This window comes from Oryza glaberrima, chromosome 12 (assembly GCF_000147395.1).
Source record: "Oryza glaberrima chromosome 12, OglaRS2, whole genome shotgun sequence".
In the NCBI taxonomy this organism is placed as follows: Eukaryota; Viridiplantae; Streptophyta; class Magnoliopsida; order Poales; family Poaceae; genus Oryza; species Oryza glaberrima.
Window position 1 is genome coordinate 21,663,481 of NC_068337.1, and position 15,679 is coordinate 21,679,159.

General features: G+C 44.3%; 2 protein-coding genes and 1 pseudogene across 2 annotated transcripts; all 3 read left to right on the forward strand.

The window, feature by feature from the left end:
- Positions 1-2,727: 2,727 nt before the first annotated feature.
- On the forward strand, positions 2,728-7,706 carry LOC127758234 (TATA-binding protein 2-like). Its single transcript, XM_052283859.1, has 9 exons — positions 2,728-3,024; positions 4,059-4,146; positions 4,732-4,803; positions 5,733-5,783; positions 5,852-5,896; positions 5,998-6,090; positions 6,177-6,278; positions 6,354-6,427; positions 6,873-7,706. Coding segments are annotated over exons 1-9 (615 nt in total). The 5' UTR covers positions 2,728-2,935; the 3' UTR covers positions 6,874-7,706.
- A 1,532-nt stretch (positions 7,707-9,238) lies between these two features.
- LOC127756601 (probable polyamine transporter At3g19553) lies at positions 9,239-11,060 on the forward strand. Its single transcript, XM_052281951.1, has one exon. It carries the CDS (start codon positions 9,340-9,342, stop codon positions 10,828-10,830), a length of 1,491 nt encoding a protein of 496 aa, XP_052137911.1. The 5' UTR covers positions 9,239-9,339; the 3' UTR covers positions 10,831-11,060.
- Positions 11,061-14,899: 3,839 nt separating this feature from the next.
- On the forward strand, positions 14,900-15,596 carry LOC127756935 (uncharacterized; annotated as a pseudogene).
- Positions 15,597-15,679: the final 83 nt, after the last annotated feature.

Consider the following 15,679-nt stretch of genomic DNA (forward strand, 5'->3'; position numbering starts at 1 on the left):
AAGGACTGAAAGAGAACTTTTCCTATTTCGGCCCGAAAAGGAAAAGAGGATTTGATTTACTTTTCCAATTAAATTAATCACCGAAATGATATTTGAATTGTTAAAAATAATTCCAATACTCTAATAATTTCAAGAAAAATTCTAAAAATAATTAGACACTCAAAATATATAAAAATAATTAAAATCAGATCATTTAATGATTAATTTATTATTTAAATAATTACTTAAATGTTTCCTAATTTATTAAAATTAGTAATTGAGCTCTGAAAAATCCGAGAAAATTCCAGAGAGTATAATTGATCATGGAGAATTTAATAAAAAATAAATCCAACCATGCTTTACACTTAGAAAATTTTATTTCCTATATTTAACTTCACTTGTAAATTAATAAACATTTAATATAAAATTTATTAATAATTTATTAAATAATTTATAAATCCTGAAACGGAAATTCAGGTTGTGACAAATTCCCCGCAATGTGTGTATGTATAGAGTGAGGAAAGGAATAAATTTACCGCAGGTCCCTCAACTTAACAGCGCGATTTTTTGAGATCCCTTAACCATAAAATCAGAAATGTATACCCCTAATCTCACTCAAACCGTTCAAAGAAGGTCCCATGCTAGTATATATGGGTGGTTTCGCTGATGTGGCATCCTAGTCTGCAAAATAAAAAATAAAAAGTTATGGGACCCACATGTAAGTGAGAAGGGAAAAAATGTGGGACCCACATATCTTCTTTCTCTCTTTTTTTTCTCCTCTCTTCTCTTTTCTTTCCTCTCTCATCTTTTGGTTCTTCTGTTTGCCACAGAAGAGGGGGGAGCGGCAGCGAGCGAGGACGAGCGACCGGAGCAGGCGGGCGAGCGCGTGGCGACCGGCGGAGTGGAGTGGGGTGACAGCGGTAGCGGGCGAGCGCGCATCCGGAGCAGTGTGGCAGCAGCGAGCAGGAGCTGGCGAGTGAGCGCGGGGAGGGGGGTCGGCAGGCTCAGCGTCTCCCCCGGTGGTGAAACACCAAAAACTGTCGCGGCTGCCATTGATGCCATGTCGAGCTCCACCCCGTTGATCTCTTTCTACGGTAAGTTTCTCGCATAACCTACCGCGTCACAACGTGTTCCCCGTGGTTAGTAGTCTTTACTCTCAACAATGGTGGTGATTCCCTTTCACTTCCATAGTGGTCTTCTTTGGCCGGCCCACTCATTTCACTCTCAAGCTCTCTGAGAAGATTCAAGATGTTTCATATGTGTCCGGATAGCCCAAAGTCTCGATAGTTAGCTCTAGGTCTTCCAGTCAGTAGGCAGTTCAAAATGTTGACCTATTTGGGAATCTCCGGATCTATGCTTATTTTCAACTCCCCAAAGCATTTCGTCTCTTGCTACATCCTTCCTCGTCTCTGGGTACCTAGGTATCCACCGCAAGCCTTTCCTCTATAAGGGACAGGCTTACTGAAACTAGCACTAGCAGCGCGTCTTGTCCTTAGTCAAATCCAATTCAATAAAGAAGAAGAAAATGTAGGTGAACAAAGAAAGAAGGCAACTGCATTTGTTGGGAACACGAGCTTCTTCTCGTGTAGTGTGTTGACCTTTGACCATTGCGTTCCGCGCCAACCAGAGCACCTTCATCGTCATCGATTTCTTTGTCGGATTCGCACAACCGCGATCTACTTACAGGACATTATGCCCTCGCTGGATTCCATCGAGTTGACGTCATGCCATACGCCTGCCTTACGAGCTGACCTCCGGCCTACCTTAGGCACAGCGGTGTCAGGCACCGGAGTCGCGCGCCAAGTTCCTCGGCAACTTTTCCGCTCCAGCGCCCACCCGCCAGCCGGCCACCTCACGCCGTCGTCGCTACTCGAGGCCCCGCCCCGCCGGCACCGGATGAAGATAAGAGAAAGGGGAGAGAGAGATAAGGGAGGCAGAGAGAGGAGGAAGAAGGAAAGGAGAGAGAGCATGACATGTGGGCCCCACAAATTATTGACCCTACATTTTTTTCTCACTTACACGTGGGTCCTATATATTTATTTATTTTATTTTATTTGTTGACTAGGATGCCACGTTAGCAAAATGGGCAAAAATATAGTCAATACTGTAATGTGACCTCCTTTAAACGGTTTAAGTGAGTTTAGGGGTACATATTTCTAGTTTTGTGGTTAAGAGACAAAAATTATCCTGTTAAGCTAAGGAACCTCGGTGAACTTATTTCGTGAGGAAATATGGTGAAACTCGTCTAAAAAAAGACTAACCGTTGTATAACGTGAACATTTTTCTTAAAAAATAGTGGAACACGCCGTAATATTAGTTTATTTTATTATTGCCGGCAATAAGCCTATGCTCAATAGTAGTAGTTGTTTACTTGTTTACCATTTGCATGATGATAAGAACGTATTTAACGTTAATTACCTGCTTCACGATGTCCTTGCCCGCCCCCCACCTCCTATAGATAAACACATCTTAATTATACCAATCTAAACATGCCGATATCTTAGGACGAATGGAGAAATATACTACTATCATTTTTTTCCAGGTTTGAAAAGAAAACCTAAAAATAAAAAGAGGTTTAAAAAGAAAACAAAAAAAAAACAAAATGCCACACGGCCACCGGCTGCAGCAGGTGACCTCGACCGCCGACCGGCCGCACCCCGTCCACCCATCCGCTGGGCCCCACCCCACCCCACCCCACCCATCCGCATCCACATCTCGCCGCGACCTTCTCCCCTCCCCTCCCCTCCCCTCCTCATCCTCTCCTCGCGATAACCCTAGCTCTCCCCCCCTCTCCCGCTTCCGATTTCCGATCGCTATATAAAAGACCTAGGATTTCGAAATTTTTCCCTCCCCCTCCCCCTTCGCGCGCGCGCTCTCTTCCCGCCCTTTTTTTTTCCCTTCTTCTTCACCGGTGGGATTGATTCGTGGGGTGCGGATCTGGTTTTTGGGGGTGTGTATGGCGGCGGCGGAGGCGGCGGCGGCGCTGGAGGGGAGCGAGCCCGTGGACCTGGTCAAGCACCCCTCCGGCATCATCCCCACGCTCCAGTAAGTCCCCCCCGCCCCCGCCCGGATCTGTATGTGCGGGTTCATCGAGCTGGTTGAGTTTGAGGTGGAGCGGTTAACTCGTCGCGCGCTGTTGGTTTGGTTTTGTTTTGGGGGCCGGGGATATTATTTGTTGTTGCAAATGATGTGATTGGTGGTAGGTTTAGCTTGGGGGGTTACTACATGTTTGAGGTTCTGATTTGCTTGATTGATGAAAAAGGGGGGCGATCTGAGATCCGCGAGTCCGGTACGAGAAGAAATAGAGGCAGCCGATGAGCTTGTGCTGTGACGGATCCATTGTCCGGTCTTCATAACAACTCTTTTTAGCTGGACAGATGTTTGTTTTCTCATGAATGAATTCATATGGTTGGAGTCTTGGAGAATCAGCTTGTCAGCTGTTCTTTTTTTTAAAAAAAATTAAGGTTTATAAATAAATAAATAATCAATCAATCAATCATGCATCTAAATTGTAGGATTTAATTCTTTCCCCTCATCACGTATTTCAACCTTAGAGGGAGGTATTGTGTCTGTGGAGAGTTTATGGTGCTCATGTGATACATACAGTTGACAATGGGTCAATGCATGTTTTTAGACAGCATCAAGCTCTGAACAAGTGAACCACATATTTAGGCTTGATCCATGTATAACCCCACTAAGTTTTATACTTGTTTGTACGGGCCAATATGCCCAAACCTGGCTGTTTATTAGCATGCTGTACTTGCTGGTGTGCATCGAAACGTTTTTGGGGTTTGCCTACATTGCTACCAGGCATGTATATTTTGCATGCTGGTGTGCATTGCAGAAAAAGTCGAGCATGCTTATATTGCTGCTTGTCATAGTGTACCTGCTTCCATGTGTTCTCACAAGTGCGCATGCCTGTTTTGCTGCCTTTCTGGGTTGTTTATGTTTCAGCGTTGGGATCATAGCTGGTAGACTGCATGTGTTCCACTCTGTTTTGGCTTATCATGCTTCCTTTGGATACTCTCACCAAGGAAATTGAAGTCCTCATTATGTGTTCTCATCTATTTTGATGGCAGAAACATCGTGTCGACGGTCAATTTGGATTGCAAATTAGACCTCAAAGCTATAGCTTTGCAAGCACGCAATGCAGAATATAATCCAAAGGTATTATGATGGCTTTGGTGTGTTCTTGTGTCTTTGATTTTGCTCGAAAGGATATCTTCTTTGCATGTGAAAATTTTACCTATTTTAATCCTGCTAGCATGTAATATGTAGACAAGTCCATACAATCCTATGGTCTGTTCCTAGGATGATACTTCCTTTGTGTATAACGCAAGTGTGAGTGCAATTTTAGAGGTCGGTATGGATAAATGCATAGCTGGCAGTCCAGTTTTATATTGTAAATCTCAGTTAAGAGAGTGAATACATTCATCACGCTCAGCTTGTCCCATGGATAAGCAAATTGCTTTACAATTAAGATTCTAAAATTGCTCTATTTAGTGCTTATGCACTTTCTAATCTGTGCTGCACGTATCAGATACAGCATGATGTATTGGGGGATTTTGTAATTATATGTAATATCATAATCTAAATCTAGGCTATTATGTTTATTTTAATAATGGATACATTTTGAAAGAAACAGAGATAACTGCACACTGAGGTTATAGCATCTCTATCTACTCCATCCGTTCCAAAATATAAGCACTGTAATATATGTTTTAGTTTGCTAACTCCTCTTTTCACAAACAGCGTTTTGCTGCAGTTATCATGAGAATAAGAGAACCGAAAACTACAGCTCTGATATTTGCATCGGGTAAAATGGTATGGTTCAACCTCTTTGTATAGCTAAGACTGCAAATATTCTGTTTGTTCATCTTCTTATTGACTTGTGAATTGCTTTATCACCTGTCTTTGTTGCTCTTGTAGCTATTATAACGCATATTGATTCATGAACTCTTTTTGCTGATGTGTAACTGCTTTCTATTAGCCTACTATCTTTTTAGTTTTTCTAACAGCTATCACATCCATACCTGATCCATGCAGCCTGTAGTTCAATGCTGAATCTGTAAATTTAAGTTTGCTCTGATTTTCTGACATGTTTGCTGTTGCATTGCTGTTACATAATAACAGATAAGTAGTGCTCTTTCTGTAAATGTATAGTTTGTCCTTGTTAACTTTTTTATTGTCTTAAAGCATAATCAGAATTGACAATAAATTGAACCTGTCATATTTATTTGTTGATGGATAATCAGCAATGACACATCACATGGACTTCATGTCGCGTCAATATCTTAATTTTAAAAGGCTTGTTTATGAAAATTCACTTGATTTTCCTTTTGGATCAATATCTTGATCCGAATAAGCTTGTTGAAGGATAATTGGTGGTCAGCATTTTTGGGATAAAATCTTCATTAAAAGTTGCTTTGCTGGTTCTCAGCAGGAGGGATAATATCTGTTTTACAGACTTAAAGTAATACATTTTTCTGATAATAAATTCACATTTTAAGCATGAGAACGAAGGAGTTCACAGCCTAGGCTTACTAGTACGCTGTATGGGGCCTGACTATTAGGCAGTGGACTTAAGAAGGGGTTGTCTTGGGTTTGATGCACCGATTTGCTGCGTCTTTGCTTCTTTTTTATAAAAATCAAATTTGCTTGTTAACCAAAATTTCTCTGTGGGCACCATGACCTGCTAGCATTTGTGGTGGAATTAAAAGCATGTTTATAAATCTTTTGTTGTCCTTTACCAGGTATGTACTGGGGCAAAGAGCGAACAACAATCAAAGCTTGCAGCAAGAAAGGTATGGGGAGTATTTATTTTATTTCATTTTATTTTGCTACGTGAAGTCTAACACTTTTTTATTGCCAGTATGCTCGTATTATCCAAAAGCTTGGCTTTGCTGCTAAGTTTAAGGTAACTATTTCAGGCTTGATTAATTTTCATCTGTGCAAATGCCTACCATTTTCATTCTGTAAGATTGTACCTAAATGTTTAACTCATTTGCACTATACCAGGACTTCAAGATTCAGAACATTGTTGGTTCTTGTGATGTTAAATTTCCAATCAGGCTGGAGGGACTTGCATATTCTCATGGTGCTTTTTCAAGTGTAAGTTGAATCCTTGCATGTTTTTTTAGGATATTTCTTTCACATATGTTATGCTATTCTCATGTCTTGTGCCTTTTGTCTTCCAGTATGAGCCTGAACTCTTTCCTGGTCTGATATATCGGATGAAGCAACCGAAGATTGTTCTTCTGATTTTTGTTTCAGGCAAGATTGTTTTGACCGGAGCAAAGGTAAGCAGCCTTTCCTTTTGTATACCCTTGATTGTCTATTCCTTTTTGTATGTCTGAATGTACTTGTCTTTATAGGTGAGGGATGAGACGTATACCGCCTTTGAGAACATATACCCTGTGCTAACAGAGTTCAGAAAAGTCCAGCAATGGTACGTCTTTATTTTGTTGTTTAGGTATGCAGTGTGTGGTAGAAACATCGGAAGTTCGAAGTAAGAATTATACAGTGGATAATTGCACTTGTGTCTTTTGTTATACGTGGGAGTGAACTTTGAGCACACTCCTTACTAAATTGCAATATGTTGAATTTTTTAATATTACAAGCACCTATAAATCTGAACTTTCCAATTTGAATCCAGATGGTCAGCAGAAACTGAAGGAATAAATCATCTCAAGAAAGATTTTAATTTCCACACTACCTTGATCTTAGATAGGATTTGGATACTTGTTTCAGATATGATTCATCACTACCATGTGATGGACTGTTGGCTGCCCTTTCCTACTTACTGTGCTTGACTGCAGTTTACTTCCAATTTAGGAGAACACAATTTTAAATAATAATAATAATGATGGCTCCTTGCACCTTCAAATTTGCAGATAACCTATGGAGGTCACAACTACAACGCTTCCTTGAGGATTTTGCTGCCTTGTAACTGCTAATTTTAATCTGTACATATATGTAGTCTGGAGGGGCGTACAGCATCTTGTAATTTATGTGAGCCCCTGGATGAATGAGCACTGTAGACTTGTAGCTGGGTGAGTATGTTGTTAGTAGTCTCTTGTGGCATGGAGTTCAGTCCAACCGATCTGATGGAGTTTTCGTACGTTTGTAGCCCTTGCCGATCTTTTTCCCTTTTCTTCCCAATAGACATGTTGCTAAACTTTTACTAACTTGTTAACAGACAGACAGAATGATAACATGGACTGTGGATGCTTAGCGTTTGTGGCCGAATAACATGGACTGTTGGGTAGTGGAGCTCTTTGACTGTGATTGTGATTGTGATTGCTCTTGGAAACAAAGATTACTTACAATCCCATCCTCTTTTTTATCATAAAATCGCCATGGATGGAGTTACAAGCAATTTTGTTTGATCCATTTTGCTTTAAAAGAATTATTAGTACGCTTGATTATGCAATACTATAGCGTGCTTCAGCTGTAAACAACCAAAGGAATCACCAATCCAATCGAGGAAAAGAAAAACAGATATGAAAGAATCACCAATCGAATCAAGCAAAAGGAAAAAAAAAACGGAAGCGAAGAAATGAAGAAGCGAGCATCGATTCTCCCATCGGGCACACGCACGGACGTCTCGCTGATGTTGATGCGAAATCCCAAACGTCACACATTTTAATGTATCTTGTGCGTTTTTCCAACTAACAACGTGACAAACGTTAGGTGTACATTATTGCAAAAGGGTGGATATGACGTGGGATTATCATTGACCAATTTTTACTCGAATCTTTTAGACTCGTTTGGTTCTCTATGACTCTATCCTACCAGTAGTGCAAAATTAGCTAGCTCTTGTTTGGTTTGTATCAATATAAAACCAAAAATTAATAGCTAAGCCCCTTGTTATGCGCTCCATTACAAAATAAATTAACTTATGATTAAAGTTTAGATATTACCTACTGCTCACTTTGCTGGCACAACCCACAATGTCATTCCACCTCCTAATGGAATATAGATACACGAATAGATATATGGGACATGCTATCAACATATACCTCGCTCAAGCAAATCAAATCGGTAATGTGGTGCACAACTACGACGGTCCATGAATGATGGACGATATTGGCCACTAGCGAGGTACTACCAAAACAAGGTATCCGCACCCCTCATCGTACTTACGGTGTAGGAATTTTGGAAGGAGAGAAACCAAATAGTGTTCCAACACAACGAACTTTCGACGGTAGCCCTAGTGGCAAAAATTGATGAGGTCAAAAAACATGAGCCCTAGCAGGAACGAAACGGCTATCCGAACTCATCCCTTAGCTTAATTTTTCTCTACACTTCTTTTCTTTTCGTATTTGCACAACTTTTACTCCTACTAAATTCTATGAAATTGACATACTATAAATATCGATTCGTTAAAAAAAAGAGTAAAGTGCATTGGTGGTCCTTAAAGTTGTAGGGTTGTGTCATGTAGGTCCTTAAACTCTCAAAATGCATATCTAGGTCCCAAAACTTGTCAAAGTGTATCATCTAGGTTCTAAATTGACACATCCCCTCTAGGATGTTACGTGGTGCTGATGTGGCAATGCCACATGGACGTGACGTGTCCTTCTCTCTTTTTTTCTTCTTTTCTTTTTCTTTTTCGTTTTCTTCTCATTCTTATTTTTTTCCTTTTTTTCCTGCACGGGTCACAGAGAAAGGAGAAGAAAGGGGAAAAGGATAAGAAAAAAAAGAAAAAGGAAAAAATTTAAATGGGTCCCATTTGTCAGTCAAAATAATGCCATGTCATGTCCGTGTGGCATGCCACATACACGCCACGTAGGATCCTGAAGGGGTTGTGGCGATTTGGGATCTAGATGACACACTATGACAAGTTCGGAGACTTGGATTTGCATTTTGAGAGTTTAGGGACCTAGATGACATACCGCTAAAAGTTTAAGGACCGTCCGTACACTTTACTCTTAAAAAAAATTGCTTATAGTCAGACATTGTTTATTTTATTTGGGAAGGAGTACAATTCCTGCAACCAACCAGCGACAGAGCCGCGCCATGTGCTGCCTTTTGTCAACCATAAAAACTTTAATTTATCAACCATAAAAGAAACAATTAGAAGGCCTATTGGCAAAAATTAATTTAAAGCATCCGACACTGCCATGTGGGCCCACCGACCCGACGCGATTACCCCGCGCGATTCCTCCCATTCCCGCGGGACCAGAAACCCCGTGGGCCCCACCTGTCATCCACTCACCTACCCACCCCCCACAATATCTTCCCCCCCTCCTCACCCACGCCCACGCGACCTCGTCGAACACCTTATCGCCGTCGCCGTCGCCGTCGCCTCACCGGCGCCCCACCAACCCCCAACCCCCCGCGCGGGCGGCGGCGGCGCCTATGACCGGAGCCGGCGAGGCGGCGCCGGCGCGGCGGCGGGGGCTGACGGTGCTCCCCCTCGTCGCGCTCATCTTCTACGACGTGTCGGGGGGCCCCTTCGGCATCGAGGACTCGGTCCGCGCCGGCGGCGGCGCGCTCCTCCCGATCCTGGGGTTCCTCGTCCTCCCCGTGCTCTGGTCCCTCCCCGAGGCGCTCGTCACCGCCGAGCTCGCCTCCGCGTTCCCCACCAACGCCGGCTACGTCGCCTGGGTCTCCGCCGCGTTCGGCCCCGCCGCGGCGTTCCTCGTCGGGTTCTCCAAGTGGGCGTCGGGGACGCTCGACAACGCGCTCTACCCGGTGCTCTTCCTCGACTACCTCCGCTCCGGCGGGGGGCTCGTGCTCTCCCCGCCGGCCCGCTCCCTCGCCGTGCTCGCGCTCACCGCCGCGCTCACCTACCTCAACTTCCGGGGGCTCCACCTCGTCGGCCTCTCCGCGCTGGCGCTCACCGCGTTCTCGCTCTCCCCGTTCGTCGCGCTCGCCGTGCTCGCCGCCCCCAAGATCCGCCCGTCGCGGTGGCTCGCCGTGAACGTGGCCGCCGTTGAGCCGCGCGCCTACTTCAACTCCATGTTCTGGAACCTCAACTACTGGGACAAGGCGAGCACGCTCGCCGGCGAGGTGGAGGAGCCGAGGAAGACGTTCCCGAAGGCGGTGTTCGGCGCGGTGGGGCTCGTCGTGGGCGCGTACCTCATCCCGCTCCTCGCCGGGACGGGCGCGCTGCCGTCGGAGACGGCGGGGGAGTGGACGGACGGGTTCTTCTCCGTGGTCGGCGACCGGATCGGCGGGCCGTGGCTGCGCGTGTGGATCCAGGCCGCCGCGGCCATGTCCAACATGGGGCTCTTCGAGGCCGAGATGAGCGGCGACTCGTTCCAGCTCCTCGGCATGGCGGAGATGGGCATGATCCCGGCGATCTTCGCGCGCAGGTCGCGCCACGGCACGCCGACGTACAGCATCCTCTGCTCGGCCACCGGCGTCGTCATCCTCTCCTTCATGAGCTTCCAGGAGATCGTCGAGTTCCTCAACTTCCTCTACGGCCTCGGGATGCTCGCCGTGTTCGCCGCCTTCGTCAAGCTCCGCGTCAAGGACCCCGACCTCCCCCGCCCGTACCGGATCCCCGTCGGCGCCGCGGGCGCCGCCGCCATGTGCGTCCCGCCCGTCGTCCTCATCACCACCGTCATGTGCCTCGCCTCCGCCAGGACGCTCGTCGTCAGCGCCGCCGTGGCCGTCGCCGGCGTCGCCATGTACTACGGCGTCGAGCACATGAAGGCCACCGGCTGCGTCGAGTTCTTGACGCCGGTGCCGCCTGACAGCCTCCGTGGATCATCATCATCATCATCCTCATCGGCAGCGTCCGACAACGGCGGCGACGACGACGTCGAGGACGTCTGCGCCCTCCTCCTCGCCGCCGGCGAGCACGCCGGAGAAGGCGTCAGTGTCAGCAAGGAGAATTATTAGTGTACAGTGATTGGAATTTATTACAGTGGCTTCTCTTCAGTTTGAGTAAATATCTACAGAAAATGCAGAAGAATACAGTTTAGTTTTCTGAACTCCTGATGAGCTTTTGTCAGGAAAAAAAACTGTTGTCTTATGTGATCTGAATCCTGAAAACATGGGAGCAAATCTTGCACATATCAAAGATTAATTTGCCCCCAAAGTGATAAATACAGTTTAGTTTATTAAGTACAGAGATATTCCTGTTTGTGTGATGCAGAATGGCAGAGTAGCAGATCAATCAGAAATGAATTGAGAGACATGGGTTTTGTTGCAGAATTTTCAGTGTCAGCAAGGAGAATTAGTGTACAGTGATTCACATCTGGAAATATCAACAGAAATGCAGAAGAGTACAGTGAGTTTTCTGAACTCCTGATGATCATGTGTTCTTGTCAGGAGATTGTTGTGTTCTGAAACATTGGGAACACATTTTGCAAATATGTCAAAGTGAAAAATACAGGTTAGTTAATTAAGTACAGAGATATTCCTCTTTGTGTCATGCAAACTGGCAGATCAATCAGAAATTAGTTGAGGAGAAATTGTGGCAATTTAGCGAAGAACATCAACCAATTCTGTTGCAGAGTTACATCACAAATTCATCTTTCAGTAAAGTGTAACAGCTTCAGCTTTCAGAGCTGAGAAGCTGATTCTTTTTACAATTGCAATTAATCTCATCACATTCAAATCAAGAAGCTTGGTCTTTCAGCTTGAAAAATAGTTTCTTCCTTTTTCATGTTCATCTGCAGCAAGTAGCTAGAAAGCCCAATGACACCATCAATCTTGCAGTGCAACTCAAATTCATCTTCAAAGCGCAAAACGGAGCTAATGTTACATTTATCTTGCAGTGCAATTCCTGCTCTTTCGATCCAGTTCATCAAAAAAAAAAACTGATAGTTTTTTTTTATAGAATTACATAGTACAACGCAGACACTTTTTGATCTAACACATTTCTGAAAACCGACTCAAGATAGCAGCAAGCGGTTAATCACTTCATCAGTAGCAAGCTCACATCGCAAAATAACAGAGAAGTTCATGATGTGCATCACCCAGCCGGCCGGCCGCCGCCCGTCGATCGCCGGTGGCGACGGTGAGGCGGCGGCGGGAGGTTCGCAAAAATTTCCAAAAAGAGCCCTCATTTTCAAGCCTATTTCGAGCGCCCCTCGGGGGTCGGGGGGAAAAAACTGGAACCCCCTGAGGTATTTCGTGCCGTTGGATCACACAAATACACGGTCCTAGATAACGTTGGTGGAGAGAAGTGGGGTCCACTTGTTTATATCACACTCTCACCCTTCCCATTCCATCCCCCACCACGACCGATTGAGATCCTTTGCAGTCAAATGTACGATACTTTTATCGTTGACATGTGGACTCAGAAATTATCGGGTGCACATGTCAGACTTTGACTACAGAGGATCTTGATCATACCACGACGAGAGCAAACAATTGGCGAGGCAAAGGCCCCTCTTTTTTTTGTCTTTTTTACCATGGGCATTTTTTTCAGCAGTTTGAAACACAACTTCTCGTTTATTTGTTAGCACATTTCTAAAACTACGTTAATAATGTGTTTATGAAAAAAAATATTTTTAATAAATAAATAAATAAATCTTTTTTTAATTTATAATATTTAATATGTTATTAGTTATGCGTTAATGATCCATCCTTTTTCGAGTTAGCTGTAGCCAAACTGCTGATTCCTCTAATCAATGTAGCCCCAAGGCCCCATCAAACTCCCAGTGCAGTTAATTATGCAAAATGCACAATTATTTGCATCTGTTGTTTACAGGTTTTAGTCAATATGCTGTCAGTTTCTGAACTTGTCATGTGTTCTAATCAGTACTAGTAGATTATTGTTATATCTGAAGTTCTGAACCCTGAAACATGGGAGCAAATCTTGTCTTTTGAAATCTTAATTTGACCAAAGTGAAACCTAGTTAGTAAACTACAGAAATAATGCAAGATTCCTCCTGTGATGCAGACTATCAGAGCAATAAGAAATGAAGTAGTAACAAGTACTCTACTAGATGTTATGGCCGTTTCATCAAAGAGCATCAATTTTGTTGTAGATTTTGCGGACTACTTCATCTTTCAGTAAAGTACACCCTACACTAAAAATCCGATTGCAGCCAAATTCACACTGCACGCTTGCTGACCCATACATTGCTGTCAAAATTTAAATTTTAAAACTTAATTTTAGACGTTTTTATTGTAGTTTATTTTGCAGCGTTAGTTTTTAAATCACTAACATAGATACATAATGTAGAAGTTTTATCCGTAAATTATTGTTCTCACCTTCTTCAGTAGCTGTTTCTTGATTCTTCTTTAATTCATGCATCAGAGGTGAACATTAGCTACTTAAAAAAGGATTTTTCTGAGGTTTCAGAGCTTAATGATGCCAAATACATCAGGTGATTAGACAAGAAAGTTAATTGTCTACTCAATCAGAAAGATGTGATATTCAGAAAAGTGTCATCTGCGACTTATTGGTGCATCTGAAAACGATGTTGCCGAATTGCTTTCGGATTTGGGAAGTAAACGCCGGACGTGGGTAAGATGGAGCCTCCAACTTGCTCTCTATTTCTGTTACTGTAAAGAGATCGTGTACTTAGTTTAATTAAGAAATAAATAAATTGCTTGAAGTGATTAAACTAAAAAAAGATGCAACATATGAACGAAAAAAGGGTTGGGCATATTAGCTTATTTGGTCACTTGATTTGCACAATATTGCAGTTTGATACTATTTTTGTTTTCAACTTAATCACTCCCCAACAATTGAAAATGATGCTACCTCAACTTTTACGAAGGGAGAGTCTTTGTTTCCAACATATAAATAATTCCACCAAAATTTGATTTTTGGGTAGCGGGGATGTACATCGACATCTCTTACTGAGTTGAACTCAGTTTATTTTTTATTAATTTTTGATAAATTTATTATCGTTGTATGAATTTTGTTGTGAGAATTTCTAGATAGACAATATCTTCTGTTGGGGGTAGTGCATTCAAGACGGTGATTGGATTGGAGAAAAGAGGCGGACAACCCAACGTCATCCTATATGCACCAAGAGCTGAAGCGTGACCATATACGACAAAGTTTGTACTCATATAAGGCTGCGTTCTTTCAGGGGAGATAGGAGAGATTGTCCGCGCGCACGCTTTTCAAACTATTAAACGGTGTGATTTTCGTAAAAAATTTCTATAGGAAAGTTGTTTTAAAAAATCATATTAATCCATTTTTGAAGTTTAAAATAGTTAATACTCAATTAATCATGCGCTAATGGCTCACCTCGTTTTACGTATCTTCTCAATCTTATCTATTTTCTTCTTCTCAAGCACAGCCTAAGTATATATAGCACTTTTTTTTTCCTTATATAACATTTAAACAAGGAAACCCTAAACTTACCTTAAGCTGCACGTTAGCTTTGCGCGGGAAGCTGCATATTAATTTATTTTAGCGTAGGAAGCGACACGTAGACCTAATTTTACGTGGGAAGGGTACACCAACTTTTTATTTTTGCACGGGAAACTACATGTTAATTCATTTTAGCATGGGAAGTGACACGTAGACCTAATTTTACGTGGGAATGGTACACATCAACTTTTTATTTTTGCGCGGGAAACTGCATGTTAATTCATTTTAGCGTGGAAAGCCACAAGTTAATACAATAGAATTTCCATGTGAAAACTAATGAGTATAATTTAGCTAGTGTTCTATTCCGACACAAACAAATGGGAAATATCCCTATGTTTTAGAATCACATTATGAAATCTCATTTTACAGTTCAATCATCTCACAATGGCTATTAAAAAAATGGACTTTCTCCCTACCAATTACTTTGTCCACTCAATACTCTATCTCTCACTATCTCTCTCCTCATCTCTTTAGGAGTACCAATCTGTTAGGTAGTGTTTGGTTGAGGGGATGGGATGGGATGAGATGGGACGAACCCATTTTTAGGGGTGTTTGGTTGAGGGGTGAGTGGGATGGGTTGGTCCCTGGAGAGGAATTCTTAGATCTGGGACCAACAGATCCGGGAAAATGTGGCAGACGAACTCGTCCCACCTGGGACGAGCGAACAGCGTGACGACGCCTTCCTACCGCGCTCGCGCTGCTCGCCCTCGAGAGTAGCAGCATACGGCTCGTGCGATGGCGACAGCGGTAAGCTCGGCGACGGCGACCATGCAGGGCTCGGCGACGATGACCGCGGCGGTGGGGGGCTCGGCGACGGCGACGGCGGATCTAGTGGTGGGGAGGGCGGCGGCGGTGGATCCGGCGATGGGGAGGACTGCGGCGGCAGATTCGGCGATGGGGAGGAGCGGCGGCGGCATGCGAGGAGGAGGTCGAGGGGCGGCGGCGGATCCGGCGATGGGGACTGTAGCGGCTTGCAAGGAGGAGCTCGTGGGGGAGGAGCGGCTGTGGTGTGCGAGGAGGAGGTCTAGGGGCGGCGGCGGATCTGGCGATGGTGCGGCGGCGGATTCGGCGATGGGGAGGAGCTGCGGCGGCTTGCGACGAGGAGCTCGCGGGGGAGGAGCGGCGGCGGCGTGTGAGGAGGAAGTCGAGGGACGGCGGCGGATCCGGCGATGGGAAGGAGCGACGGCGGCTTTTCCTCTTGCTCTTCCTCTTGCTCTTGCTCGCCGCCGGCTTTTCCTCTTGCTCTTGCTCGCCGCCGGCTCATCCTCTTGCTCTTCCTCCGGCGATGGGGAGGAATGTGGCGGGAGATCCGGCGATCGGTTGACGGTGATTGCAAACGGCGTCCATCCCTTCCCTCTCTCATCCCTTCAACCAAACAAAAAATTGGGATCGTCCCATCTTACAAAC

What these genes read in the sequence shown, in the direction of transcription:
- LOC127756601 (XM_052281951.1), top strand. Translation starts at nt 9,340, where the DNA reads ATGACCGGAGCCGGCGAGGCGGCGCCGGCGCGGCGGCGGGGGCTGACG.
- LOC127758234 (XM_052283859.1), top strand. Translation starts at nt 2,936, where the DNA reads ATGGCGGCGGCGGAGGCGGCGGCGGCGCTGGAGGGGAGCGAGCCCGTG. An exon ending in GGCATCATCCCCACGCTCCA is followed by an intron (nt 3,025 to 4,058) that starts GTAAGTCCCCCC and finishes TTTTGATGGCAG; the next exon opens with AAACATCGTGTCGACGGTCA. An exon ending in TATTTGCATCGGGTAAAATG is followed by an intron (nt 4,804 to 5,732) that starts GTATGGTTCAAC and finishes GTCCTTTACCAG; the next exon opens with GTATGTACTGGGGCAAAGAG.